The sequence below is a fragment of the Elgaria multicarinata genome, chromosome 10 (genome assembly GCF_023053635.1).
Source record: "Elgaria multicarinata webbii isolate HBS135686 ecotype San Diego chromosome 10, rElgMul1.1.pri, whole genome shotgun sequence".
In the NCBI taxonomy this organism is placed as follows: Eukaryota; Metazoa; Chordata; class Lepidosauria; order Squamata; family Anguidae; genus Elgaria; species Elgaria multicarinata.
In genome coordinates this window covers 19,129,173-19,145,884 of record NC_086180.1, presented here as the reverse complement: position 1 = coordinate 19,145,884, position 16,712 = coordinate 19,129,173, and the positions used below count along the sequence as shown (strand labels likewise).

Here is a 16,712-nt window from a genome sequence, read left to right as displayed (position 1 = left end):
GTTATGAACAGTGAATAGCAACATTACTGGTGTTCAGTGATGAATTTTATGACATATCACAAGTGTGATAACATATTAGAAGCCTTTTCTATACTAAACACATACTGTTTTTTGGACTTTTTGGCTTGGTTTTATGACTTTTTGACTTGGTTTCCCCCAAATAATCCTGGGGGCTGCAGTTTAGTGGAATGCTTGGAAAGTGTATTAGAGACCCTTATTCCTCCCTATCCCAAAACGACATCTTCCAGGCCTCCCTGAGAAGAGGGAATAACAGTTAAACCATTTACGTCTGCGGTGTGGATGTACTGAATGTCTTTTTTTTTAGGTTGGTTCTTTTAAAAAAGGATTTCACTTCTGACACAACATTATCATGAACAACTGTGATCATGTTCATGCTTTAATGATATGCCTGATTTTACTAGGTAACATTTTGACATTATATTTTAGACATGAATACATCAGTGGGTATTACAGAATTTCTGCATACTTCTTCTCAAAGCTAATGGCTGATTTAATACCCATGAGGACTTTACCGAGCATCATCTTCGCGTGCATAGTTTATTTCATGATAGGCAAGTATATTGTCATTAAAGATGTACAGTAATGCATACTAAGGGGGACCTGTTGCAATATGGAACACTCCTGTTCAGAGTTCTAAGCAGCTATATGATATGAAGGACATGATGGCACTTCATGCAGACATAATGAGAAAGAAGCATGCATTATTATGTAAATTAAGTGCATTCGATATATTATGGCTCCAATAGATAAGGTGATCAGTAAAATAAGGGTTCCATAAGGTTAAATGGAAATCAGGGGGTGGATTGTTTTAACTTTAATAAAATTGGAAGGGTTTCACTAGTCTTCCTGAAAATTGCATGTGCCAGAAAGAAATGACTATGTTGCATAACCTGAAAATTTCAAGAAGATTGCTTAAAGTTTGAGAGAGAAAGGGCAGTTAATAGAGAAAAAAAGAAAAACCCCAGTCACGCAAAAGTGTTCCTGAAAGCATGTGTTGGCAACCTTTTGTGCCGATCATTTGTAAAAAGACTATAGATCCCATATTTTAAAGGTTTATGTTTCCTTATTCCCTTTCTACTGTAGTTGGTGGAATGGAATTTCTTTTTTTTTAATATATATGTATAACAAACAATTTAACTAACAATGTGATATGATATTGAACGTAGAGAATAAACACACTACCACCCTTCTTTTTTGATCCTCAAAGGTCTGAAACCAACAGCAGCGGCCTTCTTTACAATGATGTTTACCTTGATGATGGTATCTTACACAGCTACTTCTATGGCTCTCGCTATCGCCACAGGGCAGAGTGTGGTGGCTGTAGCTAATCTACTTATGACCATCACCTTTGTCTTTATGATTGTGAGTATCCTTACTCTGATGTTCTATTAAAGCAGCCTTCATCAAGCTGGTGCATCCCAGGTGGGTTGGACTACATCTCCCATCGTTCCCAGCCAGCATGAACAATGGCTGGGAATGATGAGAGTTTTACAGTCCAACACAGCTGGAGGGCACCAGCTTGGAGAAGACTGCGTCGAGGCTTTTAGGACTGTTTCATAGGTTATGTCACTGGTGCTGTGAAAGCTGGGAAGCTGGACATTCTGTTAACCGGCTCTTTGTGTATATGTTTGGGGCTAACACTGAATATGTCAGGGACAATCCTTCTCCTAGTTGGTGAGATGCAGTCAGGTGTTGCAGGAAGTGCTGAAGTCTAATGTGCAAAACTATGCTGCTATTTTAGATGCATTCATCGTTACATGGGCTTCTGAGCAGCGTTGATTAGCATCTCCCTAATGGAAACTGAGCAACAGTTGACAGGTGTTGGGGGGGATCTCTTGCCCAGCAAGCGCAGTTCCAACCCTGAGCACTGATTGACAAAGTGGAATGCGAGGAAGCAATAGTTATATGAAGGATGCCTGCCTCTTGTAATGGGAGCCGACTGAGAATCATTTTGAGTATAAGAATGAAGCGTGCATCCAGTTTTAATCCGGAAAAGAAAAAGAAAAATGTGTGTACCAAGTATCAAAACTTCGGGCAACTCTGAAGTATGGCTTTCCTGGGGTGGTTACTGTTAGCCAAAACTGCATGGCCTTTTGGTTAGCAATATGGCTGCTAGTTACCTCCATGATTCTTGGCAGCAACCACGCTGGTAGGGTTAACATATGAGCCAGGTCTTTTATAGAGAGAGATTTTAGATCATACATATGCAGAGTTTATTATTTATTTATTTCCTGCATTTTTATCCCATTCTTTGGGGAGGGGGGAAAGTCTCCCAAGGCAACTTACAAAGATAAGAAATAAGACAGTTACTGCCCTCAGGATTACAATCTAAAAGGGGATTGGGAGGGAGAGGAAAAAAGCAAATTCATGCACTAGAGTCTTAGTTGCAAAGTTCAGCAGGTCACGGACACAGTGGAAGGGCTACTGCTCCCTCTGACATCTTTAGCAGTGATGATTGGTAGCAGGAAGGACAGGGACTCTCAGATGAAGCTTTATCCAGGCAGGATGAAAAGTTGCCTGAGTGCTGCTTCCTCTCCTTATGATGGCTTCAGCAGCAACAGTTGGTAGAGTTCAGATGCACTGTTAGTTCTGCGTCACATCCATGTGTGCTAGAATTGAATGCCCACTTGGCCACTGTCTGTGGCATGCTGCACTCTACCTGCACATTTAAACATTGTTTTGTAAGAGGTAGCAATTTATCTGTGTCAAAGTCCCACTTCTCTGAAAGCTTATGAGCCAGCTGGTATGTGCAGTGTCGTTTTCTATGAACTCCCCATTTTTCTCACTGCAATATTTAAAAATAATAACATGCACTTGCTTCCCTTTTACTTGCCACCAGAGTTTACGCCGCAGTCATACTTTGGCAGTTTTCTGCAATGGTGAGGATTAGCAACTTGCTTTCTGAACAAGCCAATTAAACAATTGAGAAACATTGTACTTTTCTGCCCAAATGAATCTTGGGCCATATATTGTTTGTGTCAAAACTAAAATATTGGCATGCATTTTTCTGAAGATCACGAGTGAAAAATGAAGATTTTGGAGATGGCATTTCACTTTAGACTGCTCTGTTTTCTACCTTGACATAAAGTGGTTTGAGATACCTAAATGCAAAATACTGCATATATTAGAAAGTGAATGGGTTTAGGTGAGATTGTATATAGTGCTAAAAGGCATTGCTGTTGTTCACTGAAATGTCTCTGTTTAATTATACTAGTTAAATAAACTACAAAACATCATTGGATTAAAATTGTTAATGGTATTTTTCCCCTTGCAGATTTTCTCTGGGTTGTTGGTAAATCTCACTAGTATAATGTCTTGGCTTTCCTGGCTCCAATACTTCAGCATCCCTCGATATGGCATGACAGTAAGTGCTACAGTATCTTCTGCATTGTGATAAGAAGCATTGCTCAATAGTGAACAGTTCTATCTATAATGGAGTATTGGCAAAAGGTAAACAAATCAAATAAGCTTGAGCTCTTAGAGAGTTTGCCTCATGATTTCATGTGGACAGTATAATAATGAGAAGGCTAGCATATTTATTGCTTTGTAGACTCTTACAGACCCCAATCCAGCTAAATCTAGCTGTGACTAAAGTTGAAACCCTAAACATATTTGAGAGTAGCCCAATGGACATAACAGGTCATACTTCTGAGTAAACATGCATAGAATTGTGCATTAAGAAACACTGAAAGCAATAGGACTTAAGTCAGTCAGGCCTGACTTAAAGAGAATTCAATGGGGCATGGAGCTGATCCTATGCATGATTCCTCAGAAGTTAACTCCAATTTGTTCAATGGGAGTATGCATAAGATCATGGCTTTAGTCACAATGAAAAGCGAGATGGAGGCTATAATCTACCTAGAGGTTATGAGTGGAATTGCAAATACCTTATATAACTTCTCTGCAATTCCTACCTTTTCAACATAACCCTACGCCTGACTTTACAGATGCCCCTAAATTTAGATGTCTTTAGGACCTGGGCTGTAGCAGAACATGGATTACTGATTAATTTAATTATGTGGGGTGGGGTAGAACACACACCTGCCTTTCCGCCTTACCACCATTTTCAAACAAACACACTCCCTATGACAAGGCTTTTAATCATCGTAATCACAAATAAGAATATACCACATTTAGGCCTAATGCCTGAATAGGGCTAATTATGGGCCTGTTCAGACAACTCACTAAGCCATGGTTAGGTCGCTAACCCTTTCACAGCACATGGTTAGTGAGCGTGTTTAAACCGTGGTTATGTAGCCACCATGATTAGGAATGGTTCACACGACATGCTAAGCCATATTATTTAGCTCAAGGTGCTTAACCACGGTGGCTTTAGTGTGTTCTCTGAACAGGGTCATTACTCTCATATTGCAAGAGGAGGCAGAAGTACTGAATGACAATGGCTTGCCTAAAGCTGTCCAGTGAACATTATAGCTGAGAGGAGGAATATACTGGGGAAGAAGTCCCGCCATTTTATCCTGCATTAGCAGGAAGAAAATGAAATGCAAACTATGCTGCCCACCCTCTTTTGAGTGAAACCACACTGTAGCAACTAAACTAAGCTCTCTGGGGACTTAACTACACATTAACAACGACATGATTAGCAATCACCTCACAGGTGTTGCTTTTTTTAAAAAATTAAACACCAGGCCCAGGTCAGGGGAGATTGTGATTGGCACCCTAATGTGTGGGGAGGGAAGTTTAAGCCTCCTTCTCAGCCACTGTTTTGGAAAATATTTCCCCCATCCCATGTGGCAATTCAGCACTGAGTGGGAAAATTCCGTACGTCGTTAGTGTAACAAACAGGTAAGCCCTTTGCTTTGGCTATGCCTTTTCGTAATTTTATTTGGTTCCTTATCTTCAAAGGCACTAGAGGTTAATGAGCTTACAGGTCTAACGTTCTGCAACAATGGATCAACTTCAAGCTTTCCTAACTCTACGGCTGTTAGCAAAACGTAAGTGTGAAATCTTTTCATTCTAACCCCTCGTGCCTTAGTAGATTGGGGGTATTTGATAACCTGGCAGGCGGACTGTTCGCATGGATTCATATATTGTTTGGGATACCTGCTGAAGAAAGAGGGCATTAGAAGGGAAAAGAAAAATGCTGTTATTATGGCATACTATTATAATAGCATTATTATTAATGGATCTTGTCCTGAATCTATTTAAATGAGGAGTCCCTGATTGGTAGCCCTTGAACCAAATCGGGCCTCTTGAGCAATGCTTCCCTGTGTAAAATGACCTTACTGCATTAAGTACAACATTGAGAGCAAGTTCTGCTGGTTCTGACAAAATCCTGGAGTAGCTCCACTGACATCAGAGCCACCAGCTTCCACTGCAGAAATCTTTTTGAACCCTACCTGGGGATCCCCACGATTGAAGTTGGGACATTCTGCACCCAAAGTAAACGCTCTAGCTGCAGCCCTTCCTGTCAAGAAAAGGCTTCTTTTGGGAAAAGTCTGAGGGGAATTATTTCTGCCCTGGAGAAAAGGAGCCGTGCTCCTAAGACTTAATGCTAGTTCAATCAGTAAGGGATCAAGTATGTGTTGTAGAATCAACTTTCTTTTGCCTGCCTATGTTTTTGCATGAATTTCCCTCCCCACCCCATTTACATTGGATGTGGTGATACCATCTGATGAACATTAACCATGGTTAACACAAACCACAACCCATTTTGGGATCTAAGAAGCACCTGAGGTGGGGAAACAACTAGCAAGCATTAGCATTAAAAAAAATGACATAGCTGTTTTTATAAGGATACTGTTGTTTTTATGCTTTTTATGTTTTTAACTTTGTATATTTGTTTTTAATGTTTACTGTTTAAAATGTTTGTAAACCGCCCAGAGAGCTTTGGCTATGGGGCAGTATATAAATGCAATAAATAAACAAATAAATAAATAGAGGATTAATTCACAAAACTTCTTTGTGGACTTCTTTGCAGATGCACTACAGGAGAAGACTATCTGAAGGGCCAAGGGATCGATGCAACATCATGGGCGCTATGGCAGAATCATGTTGCGCTTGCTTGCATGACCATCATTTTCCTTACAATTTCATATCTGAAGTTGCGCTTCATGAAAAAGTTCTCTTAAAACTAACATGTAAAACCACTCCTGTGACACAGGCACCCTGGGATATCTTAAGTAGAAGATGTAGAGCAGTTTTCCCCAATCCCATGTCCTCCAGATGTGTTGGACTACAGCTTTCATCATCCACAGACAGCATGACGTTGGGAGTTGTAGTCCAACATGTCTAGAGTGTACCAGGATGAATAGACTGTTCTTCTATTAACAGTATTCTCTATTAAAATGTTTTGATTATATAATGAACAAAAATACCACTACCACATATTTCCGCAGATTGCATATTATTACGTTCTATTGACCAAACGTATTAGTGGCACTTGTTCTCGCAATCAACCCGAAGTCTGGAAAGCTGTCTCAAGTATAGGATATCTACAGCTACCATGTTCCAATCAAATGGGAGCATTTGTTACGCTCCTTAGATTTCAGTGGAAGCGAGTTAATCATGTGCTTAATCCTCCCATTGAACCCCAATGGTACATGAAATGCTTGACTCTTTATCACATTTCTTTAAATACAGAACAGTTTTTGAGAGGTTCTAGTCACATTTCGAATTTTTTTTGGCCACAAACCAGTACCACTTTGGAGCAAGTAGGTTTTGGATATTTAAAACTAACCTTTTTTTGTCCGTGTGGTTATAAAATACTAGTTTCTGCTATTACTCTAGATCAGTGGTAGGCAATTTCTATTTAGGGCATCATATTTATGGAAGAATTTTTGCATACAAATTATAACCAAATAGCTGAAGGATAACTGCTTATTATACGTGCTTTATGTAAATGATCATGTTCCTTGAAGTGCAATCAATCATAGATGCCCAGTATTAATTCTTCAGGTCATTCATCCCCCACTTCAAAGAATGATATTTCCTTTTTGTTTTGTAGCCTCTGTGCCTCAAAGCTCAGGATGTGAGGGGAAATCTCAACTGAGGGTAGGCACTGCTTGGCTTACAGCAATCACCTCAACATACTCTGATATCGCATCTCTACCTCCATCCCTTGTGTGTCGAATTTCTTAAGATTTCAAAAACCACAGTTGGGCAATGCCTTTATTAAGACCAAGCAAAATGTCAGAATACCAAGCAGGCTTTTTTGAGTTCTCTAAAACTCTTCATCAGGCTGAGCGGTACAAAAAGTGAGGGAGGAAGAGCAAGAGGGAAAAAACCATCCAGCTTGGAGAACACAAGAGTTGCTCATGATTCTGTGATATTTTGCTTCGTGCTAATAAAAGTATTGCTAAACTGTATATTTTGTAAGTTTTTTTTAAAAAATGTTCTTATAGAGCAGGGTGGCCAATTTGTACAACCAAAACGTCTGGAAGGCCACAAATTGACCACCCTTGTTATTGACCAACATGGCTACCTTTGCATTTTACTTAGGATTGTAAGCCTGAGGGCAGGTTGTATGTATTATTTTTATTTGTTCAGTGCCTTGTTTCTGTAGATATTCTGGAAATAAATAATACCAGATCTATCAAATTAATGTTTCCTGCCTTTCCTTAAAATAAATGAATAAATGAAAGACTTGTGTTAAAAGCCCCCTCTACTGAGCTGATCAGTTCCGAGGAAACATCCTCAATGTAAGGGTCCCAGATAAGAAGTCTAACCTGACAGATGCACCCTAACCATGTCAAAATCAATTTTAAAATGTACAATATGCTTTCATGACTTGTGGACTTAAAAACAAATAAATCCAGACTTAAGTATTAAAAGAAAAAAATGTGAGATTAAATTTTAAGGAGAAGGAAGAGTTGCTTAAATGAATTGGAGCACATGAGAAGAAAACCTTGATTCAGAGAGAATCAAAGTGATGGCTCTAAAAAGAAAATAATGGCTTTATGTCAATGTCCACTTACATAAATGTCCAGTCTACACACACACACACTTTTTGAAGCTGTGAACCTCCTAAGGAGATTCAGCTATGAGCCAGTAAAATAATAAATGAAATTCATTATTGTATTTGCATATAATGAAATAAAAAAGTGGGGGAAGCCATGTCTGCACACAGGCAAAGAGAAGCAGGCTTCCCACCCCTACGAGGGTACAACCCAGAGACCAATGGCGCCAGTCTGTAGCTCTGCGCTCAGTTCCGACGACCCCATAACCCCGCAGGTCGCTGTAACGACGCTCCCCGCCCTCAGCCTGCGCGGAGAGCGTGAGGGCGAGAGCGCGGGCCGAACGCTGGAACGCGTTCAACCGTTGCTCGCTGCGCGCGGGGAGATGGGGATGGGAGGGGCCAACCTGGGCCCTCGGCGTTCCTTCTGCCGCCCTCACCTGCAACGCTCACCTGGGCGCCTTGTGCCCGCCCGCGGGTGCCGTTCCCAGCGCATGCGCAGCGCCTCGCCCAGACTGCTGCTTTCTCCCCGGCGGTAGCATCTTCAGCGCAGGGTAAATGAGGGCTGTGGGGAGGGGAGGAGGGGTTGGGAGAGCGTCTCTGTAAAAGCTTGTGGACAAGATAGCCGAGGAGTGCTCGTAGTCTGAGGGGTGGCTGGTGTGTGTGTGTGTGTGTGTGTTTCTCTCCAAAAGTCGAAGCCACTCGAGGAGAACCACAAGCCCGGTTTCCAGCCTCGCTTGGCTGCTTTTCAAACGAGCCAAGGGTCCCCCTGCCATATCACACAGGGGCTCCGGATTGGATTCGGAGTCAGGGATGTAGCTGGGTCATTTTAAACCCTGGACGTAATGGTGTTCTGGGGACCCTCTTCAGAAAGTCGTGTGCATCAACTTCAGTCGAGAATTAACATGTAACCAGTGGAGGTTGGGGGCTCCGATGTTCGTGGGACGGTGAATCCGGTCTGGATTTCGGTCAGAAGCAGTCAGGCCGCTAATGGAGCTATCCGAAGTGCTGAACCCTCTCCCCCAAATGGCTTCAGCGCCTTGGATATTTATTTATTTATTAAATTTCGGTACTGCCCAATAGCCACAGCTCTCTTTAGGACAGGTCCTTTAGGGTTCTGACTGACCCCCAGAGTGGATTCACAGCCCCGTTGAGAATGGAGCCTCCAGTGCATTTAAAACAATTATGCATTACAACTACTTTATGTTACATTAAAACCAAAACGAAACCCTTGTTTATTGATCCTGATAAAAAGAAAGAAAGAAACACTCTGAGCATGTGCAATACTGAACCCTCAAGGGTATCTTGTCCCCGGGATACATTGATCATCTGCCACTGCACCAAATTCCTCCCTCACACACCTCCAGTGTTCCCACTGCCTGTACGCTCCTTCCCCAAAGATCCTCATAGAGTTTGTCTCTTTTCTGCCAGTGCTACCAGTGAAGAAAGCACAATCTATGAGTGTCATCACATGGTGGAAAATTGTGTTCCTTACTGTTGCTTCTCCACCCGCACTTTTCTCCCTCATTACTCCCTCTTTCTCAAGGAAAGGAAAGAGGAAGTAAACAACATGCACGTGGCCCATTCAGTATGCCGTTTTGATCATGCTGCTTCTCCTGCACACAGCAGGAGAACGTGTTCCATCTTTAAAAGAATTTGGATTTACCAGGGGTCTTTTTTTGTTGCACAAAGGCTAGAAGGGGTGGGAGGTTCATGGGATGCAGTCAACATCGTGATTAGGACCTGCAAAAATCCATGAGTGTCCAGTAACAAGCGTGCAATAAAACGCTCGTCTGATGATGCCCTATATCAGGATTGCTGGGATCTTTCTCTGTTTATGTATGTATGTGTGTGTTTATTTAAAAGACACATATTTGAATTTAGCTTTATAAATTATGTGGTTTTACTGTTTTTTATGGTCTTTTTATCTTTTTAGTTGTGTTATGGTTTGATTGTTTTGAATGGTATGCCCTCTTGATGGCTTTTTAGCAAATAAGGCAGTATATAACTATTCAATAAATAATTAAATTGTGTGTGTGCATGCATGTGTATATCTGAAGCATACCGTCTGTCAGGTATGCTTTAAGGTAGATTCCTGCAATGAGCAGGAGGTTGGACTCGATGGCCTTGTAGGCCCCTTCCAACTCTACTATTCTATAATTCTATGTATGTGTGTGTAGCTCCCAACCACCAAATCACCATCACTTGCGGACTTCAGGTTGTGCACCCCTCTTCTAAAGCATCAGAAGAATATCAAGAAACATCGCAGCAACTATCAGAGACATTTGCTTATCAGTCAGTTGCTTAATTTCTTTAATATAACAAAGTTTACACAAATAACAGGGCAATCCTGTGGTCCCTGGGATGGCATCCCAGAGGCTGTAGGAAAGATAAGAAATCTTCTTCCAAGGTTGAAGGCAGAGCTCTGATCTCATGTCCCCCTCCCTGGTCCATCAAAATATCTGTACCCCTCACTTCTCTGGTATTGGAGAGGAGGAAAATGGAGAGGATCAAAGTGTATGATCTGGATGGAGAAGAGGAGGCTTTGGATCCAAAGTCCTCCCAGCACCCAACCATGCCTCTAACTCAGGCAAACATTTAGAGCTGGCCTAAATGATTTTCTTCCTATTATTTGCTATGGGAGGAAAAAGGTTAAACAAAAAACCAGTTAAGACTCTGGAAGTGTTGGAGCTCTCCAGTACAAAGGTCATTTTCTGCCCTAATTTGATACAATAACAGCAGTTTTAAATATCAGTCTTTTTCATTTATTCTGTTAATTTGTTTATTTTAATACGTTTAGCTCCTGCATTTCTTCTCAAAAGTATTCAGAACAGGTTACATAGTCATAAAGGTATGTAAACCTATAAATCATTACAATTTTTTAAATAAAAATGTTAAACCTTAAAAACAGCTGCTGCCCACCAAGTCACTAGAAAATAAGTACCAGGATTTAAAACCATTATCAGGAAATGCAATTTGTCCACTACTAGCGGCAGCAAAGGCAAACTGACAAAGATAGGTTTCCACTGCTTACTGCAAGAGTGTTTCATTGGGGCCAGGGAGGGTGTTCCATCACTTTGGAGCCACAGCAGAGAGGGCTCTGTCCCTCATTTTCACCAGGCCTTTTTCTAATAGGGTACAAAACAAGGTATCTGAGACTGACTTTAGCATTTAGATGGATATATATTGTATAAGTGAAACATCAGAAGCATGAACAAACTAGAATAAGGGGCATGTGATGGAGCTTCACAAATGTGAATGATATCAAAGGTATTCTTTACATACATGGACTAGATCTACCTGGGAGTCACTTTCCCTTGTGGCTAATCTTCCAGGGACTCCCATCTTACCAGTGCATAGGGCCCTTATAAGAAATGGACAGGTGGGAGGATCCACCACACAATGACCAGGTTCAGATGATATGCTAAGCCGTGGTGGTTAAACACTTTGAGCTAAACATTAGCGTATACTGTGCCTGCTTACCCTACCCTGTGCCTGTTTGCATTCTCTTCCCCTCCTTATTGTTTTACTATGATTTTATTAGATTGTAAGCCTATGCGGCAGAGTCTTGCTATTTACTGTTTTACTCTGTACAGCACCATGTACATTGATGGTGCTATATAAATAAATAAATAAATAAATAATAATAATAATAATAATAATAATAATAACAATAACGGTGGCTACATAACCACTGTTTAAACACGGTCACTAACTATTTGCTGCAAAAGGGTTAGCATAACCGTGGCTTAGCATGTTGCCTGAACAAGCTCATTCTCATACACATTCAGACACAACCACACATAATAAACACATCCAAGCCCAATTCACATATTACTTGTGACAATAGGGTAAAAGTGTTGAAAGGGGCAAGCTGTTTAGCCCATTCTCAAAACCTCCAGCATCATTCATTCCACAGCTTACAGGAGAGAAAAGCACACAGAGAGGCAGAGAGCTAGACTCTAGGGCATCTTGGGACAGTTGGCTTGCTGCTTGTAGAAGTACTCAGGTTGTTGTGTCTCCATCAATGCTTCGTATTTGCATAAATGAAACATTACCCAAACTCCAAAGGGCTGTCTTTGTCCCAGGGTGGCTCCAAATCCATCCTTTGTTGGTTATATGACACAGCTGCTAATTTGGAGCCACCCCAGGGACAGAACAGTCAGGGATTTACCCCGACTTCTCCTGCCTGAGCGAGGTCAGCACAAGCTGTCCTCTCAGGCTGTCTCCATCTATCCTCGCTTGGGCGGTGCTCCAGGGTCATTCCCGGACGGAAGGCAACCTGCCATTGGTCGCCGGAAGCCATGGAGGGGGAGAGGGGATTCCCCCCCCCCGGCAAACGTAATGGCCGCCGGAAATCCTGCACTGCCTTCGTTCATCTATATAACTTGATGCCACTCCACACCAGCGATACTGTGGGGTTTGGCCAGAAAGCGGCACCAACTTGGCACCATGAAGACAGCCCCCTAGACTCCAATCATGTCTCTACCAAAGTAAGCCAAACCCTGGTAACTGCTGTCCCTGAAATTTATCATTGCTCAGGGAAGTGGAGAGCAATACACTAAAGTAGAGTAACAATACACAAATGAGAAAGCTTGACTTTTTCTGCAGTCCCTGTATTTCAAAAATGGGTGTTCCTTAAATTGTCCTTGCAAAAACTAGACTGCAGCTGGCAGTAGAATTGGGTTCACAATGTAAACAATTCTTTAGCTATATGTTGCTACTGATTTTCTTGTTTAGTACAGGACTAAAGTGACTTTTTTCAACCATTTTTTTTGTTTAATACAAGTAGCATCATGTTCCCCAAAATTAAGAAGTTTGAAAAACACTTGCGTCCAGAGAATGAAGAAAATGCAGCTATGCTCCAGAAGAGAAAACTTACTTTCAAGAGTTCTGATGGAAGCACTATGACCTTTCACAATATCACCTACAAAGTGAAATTTAAGACTGGCTACATAGGCTTTCGAAAAGAAGTAGAAAAAACTATTTTGTCAGACATCAGGTAAGTTTTAATTGCCAGCACTTGTCAGTTTGGAATACAATCCTGTTGCTGGTTTCATGGGTAGAGAGTAGGGATGGGATGGATCGGCTGCAGGGAAATCTGGGCTGCTTGGGGCAATTTCTGGATTTCATGCAGGTGTTTTCTGTATTTAAAGAAGGCAAGATAGGCTAATTGCAGCTGTAATTAGCCTATCTTGGGCAAATTATGGCCACAGTTTTCATATGTAAGCTCTTTACAGCTGGAGATGGCATAAAATACTCTAATTATGGCCATAATTGGCCCAAAATATGCTAATCGCAGCTGCAATTAGTGTATTTGATATAATAAATAAAATAAAATAAAATAAACTTGCCCTTTTTAAAGACAGAAAATGCCCTATGCAAAACACAAAGGGTGTGCAGGTAAGGAAAGCCAGTGTACTGCAGACTCTGCAGGACAGATTCTTGGGAATCCAACTTCATTGGAGTCCATCCTGGATTTCTCCAGCATCCCTAGTAGAAAGCAGGCTGTGGTAGGGCAGTTTCACTGGAGACCAGTATAAGACCTCCTTTTTATCAGTCGTTTTGTATGGCTGGTGTTGGTCTCCCATGTGTGCCCACATTGCAGTGGGGATGTCCACCCTGAGATATGGAATAATAATAATAATAATAATAATAATAATAATAATAATAATAATAATAATATATTTCTTACCTGCCTCTCCACTTGGATCGAGGCGGGGAACAACAATGAATATAAAACACATTAAAAACTGATTAAAACATACCATACATGATTAAAACATCTTTAAAACATCCTAGAAAACATTCTAAAATTTCACTGGATAGGCCTGCCAGAATAGATAAGTTTTTATTGCTTTTTAAAATAAAATTTCAGACCTTTCAACAGCCTGTTGTGACCAATTTGCCCAGCACTTTGCAGACAAAATCGCTCGGATCCGCTCTGACTTGGATGCTATTGTTGATGCAGATCCAGTGGATGTAACTTTGGCACCTGCTTGTCCAGTATTATTGGATACTTTTCAATTTGCACAGTCCGATGATCTGGACAGGGTCCTTGGATTGGTGAGAGCCACCACGTGTATACTAGATCCTTGCCCTTCCTGGCTTATAAAAGCTGCCAGAGGGGGACTGGCTGAGTGGGTAAGTGGAGTGGTCAATGCCTCCCTTCGCCAAGGTAGGGTCCCAGCCTGTTTAAAGGAGGCAGTAGTAAGACCCACACTGAAAAAGCCCTCCTTGGCCCCCACTGTATTGGATATCTACCGGCCAGTCTCCAACATCCCATTTTTGGGCAAGGTATTGGAGCATATGTGGTGGCCTCCCAACTCAGGGATTCCTGGATGAGACGGATTATCTAGATCCATTTCAATCTGGCTTCAGGCCTGGTTATGGGACAGAAACAGCTTTGGTCGCCTTGGTGGATGATCTTCGCCGGGAACTGGACAGGGGGAGTGTGTCCCTGCTGGTTCTGCTGGACCTCTCAGCGGCGTTCGATACCATCGACCATGGTTCCTTCTGGGCCGCCTTGCTGGGATGGGTCTTGGAGGCACTGTTTTACAGTGGCTCCATTCCTTCCTGGATGGACGGACCCAGAAGGTGGTACTGGGGGACTCCTGTTCGACTCCTTGGCCATTGGCCTGTGGAGTCCCTCAGGGCTCTGTTTTGTCCCCCATGCTATTTAACATATACATGAAACCGTTGGGAGAGGTTATCCGGAGTTGTGGGGTGCGGTGCCACCAGTACGCTGATGACACCCAACTCTACTTCTCCTTTCTACCCAATTCCAAGGAAGCGGTTTCTGTGCTAAACCGCTGTTTGTTGGCAGTAATGGATTGGATGAGGACGAACAAATTGAAGCTTAATCTAGATAAGACAGAGGTGCTCCTGGTCAGTCGAAAGGCAGATCAGGGAATAGGGATTCAGCTTGTGTTGGATGGGGTTACACTCCCCCCTGAAGACGCAGGTCCGCAGCTTGGGTGTGCTTCTGGATTCAGCCCTGAGCCTGGATGCCCAGGTTTCGGCGGTGGCCAGGAGTGCATTTGCACAGTTAAAGCTAGTGCGCCAGCTGTGCTCGTTCCTAGAGATGTCGGACCTGGCCACGGTGACACATGCCTTAGTTACATCTCGATTGGATTACTGTAACGCGCTCTACGTTGGGCTGCCTTTGAAGAGTGTTCGGAAGCTCCAGCTGGTTCAAATAGCTGCAGCCAGATTGTTGACCGGGGCTGGTTACAGGGAGCATACAACTCCCCTGTTAAAACAGCTCCACTGGCTTCCAGTCTGTTTCTGGGCACAATTCAAAGTGCTGGTTATGACCTATAAAGCCCTATATGGTTCGGGTCCAGGTTATTTGAAAGAACTTATTCTCCTTTATGAGCCTGCCCGTGCTTTGAGATCTTCTGGAGAAGCCCTTCTTTCAGTCCCGCCTTCTTCACAGGCACGCTTGGTGGGAACATGGGAGAGGGCCTTCTCGGTGGCTGCTCCGGTGCTCTGGAACTCTCTTCCTGGGAAAGCTAGGCTGGCTCCCTTCTTGATGGGCTTTCGGAAGCAGGCTAAAACTTTTTTGTTCCAGCAGGCCTTTGGAGAATAATCTGGCCCTCCATCTATATTATTGTCTTATAATTTTGTTGTGTATTTCAAATGTTTATGGTTTTGTCCCCCCCCCCCATGTATATTTTAAACTTTGTAAGGCCTCCTTGAAGCCCAGCATTGGGCAAAAGGCGGGATACAAATAAATATCACCATCATCATCATCATCATCATAGACTGTCAAGTTGACGAATCCCCTCTGGCAGGCCATTCCACAGTCTGGGAGCAGCAGAAGAGAAGGTCCTCTGGGTAATACCCATCAGCCTGGTGTTGGTGGACTGAAGTAGATTCTTCCAGAGGACCTGAGTGTGCGGGGCGGATTGTATGGGAGAAGGCGATCCCGCAGGTAGCCTGGACCCAAACTATGTAGGGCTTTAAAGGTAATAACCAACACTTTATACTTCACCTGGAAACTAATCGGCATCCAGTGAAGAGATTTTAAAACCGGTGTAATGTGGTCACTCCTAGGTGTACCAGTGACCAGCTTGTGAAGAGCTGCCCTGGATGTCGCTAATGCTAAGGTGGCATGATGGAGGACTGAAAGTCTTCCAGTGGAGCTGGTCTATTGGCATGTGAAAATGGATGAAATCAGCATGTGTAAATATCACTTTTGATGCCAGGCATTTTTGTGCTCTGAAATCATTACGAAGTATTTAGCTTTGTTGGAAATAAATAGATTAACAAAGAATACACACAACCTCACAGGAAGTTCTCCTGCTCAGTCCCCATCAAAGTGAATAGGAGCAATGAAAAAGCACTGTTGTGCTCCTGTGCAACTTCCATGGAGTTTGTGCAAGACAACTTCCCGCTGGACAGAGTTTCTCTCCCACTCTGCCCCTCAAATTCACCTGGAACCTTATGAAACTAAAGTCGGGATTTGAAGCTTTTCAGTCAAAACATATGTAGGGCAGCCTTTTCCAACCTGATGCCCTCCACATATGTTGGACTGCAATGCCCATAATTCCCAGCCAGCTTGGCCAATTTTTATCAGAGAGCAACATGGCCATGTTGGCAGTGTTTGGGAATTGTGGGAGTTGCATTCCAAGACATTTGGAAGGTGCCAGGTTGGAGAAGCCTGATGTAGGGAAACCGTGCCAAGGATATGGTCAATATTTACTTTCTATGACCACTAATCTTGTAGAATGTTTCCTGTGACTTGTTCACTGATATTTAGAATGGGGTGGAA

The 16,712-nt window shown here is 42.6% G+C and overlaps 2 protein-coding genes across 2 annotated transcripts in view; both read left to right on the top strand.

Annotated features, from left to right (window-relative positions):
• Nucleotides 1–6,242, top strand: part of LOC134405170 (broad substrate specificity ATP-binding cassette transporter ABCG2-like) — a 33,786-nt gene extending 27,544 nt beyond the window's left edge. Inside the window, exons 12-16 of the mRNA XM_063136373.1 lie at nt 448–572; nt 1,229–1,383; nt 3,296–3,385; nt 4,888–4,976; nt 5,963–6,242. Coding sequence (XP_062992443.1) covers nt 448–572; nt 1,229–1,383; nt 3,296–3,385; nt 4,888–4,976; nt 5,963–6,113 — 610 coding nt within the window. The 3' untranslated portion in view covers nt 6,114–6,242. The remainder of the gene's footprint in view (nt 1–447; nt 573–1,228; nt 1,384–3,295; nt 3,386–4,887; nt 4,977–5,962) is intronic.
• A 4,498-nt stretch (nt 6,243–10,740) lies between these two features.
• Nucleotides 10,741–16,712, top strand: part of LOC134405108 (broad substrate specificity ATP-binding cassette transporter ABCG2-like) — a 33,508-nt gene continuing 27,536 nt past the window's right edge. The window contains exon 1 of the mRNA XM_063136241.1: nt 10,741–10,787. The gene's annotated coding sequence lies outside the window, so the exon portion shown is untranslated. The remainder of the gene's footprint in view (nt 10,788–16,712) is intronic.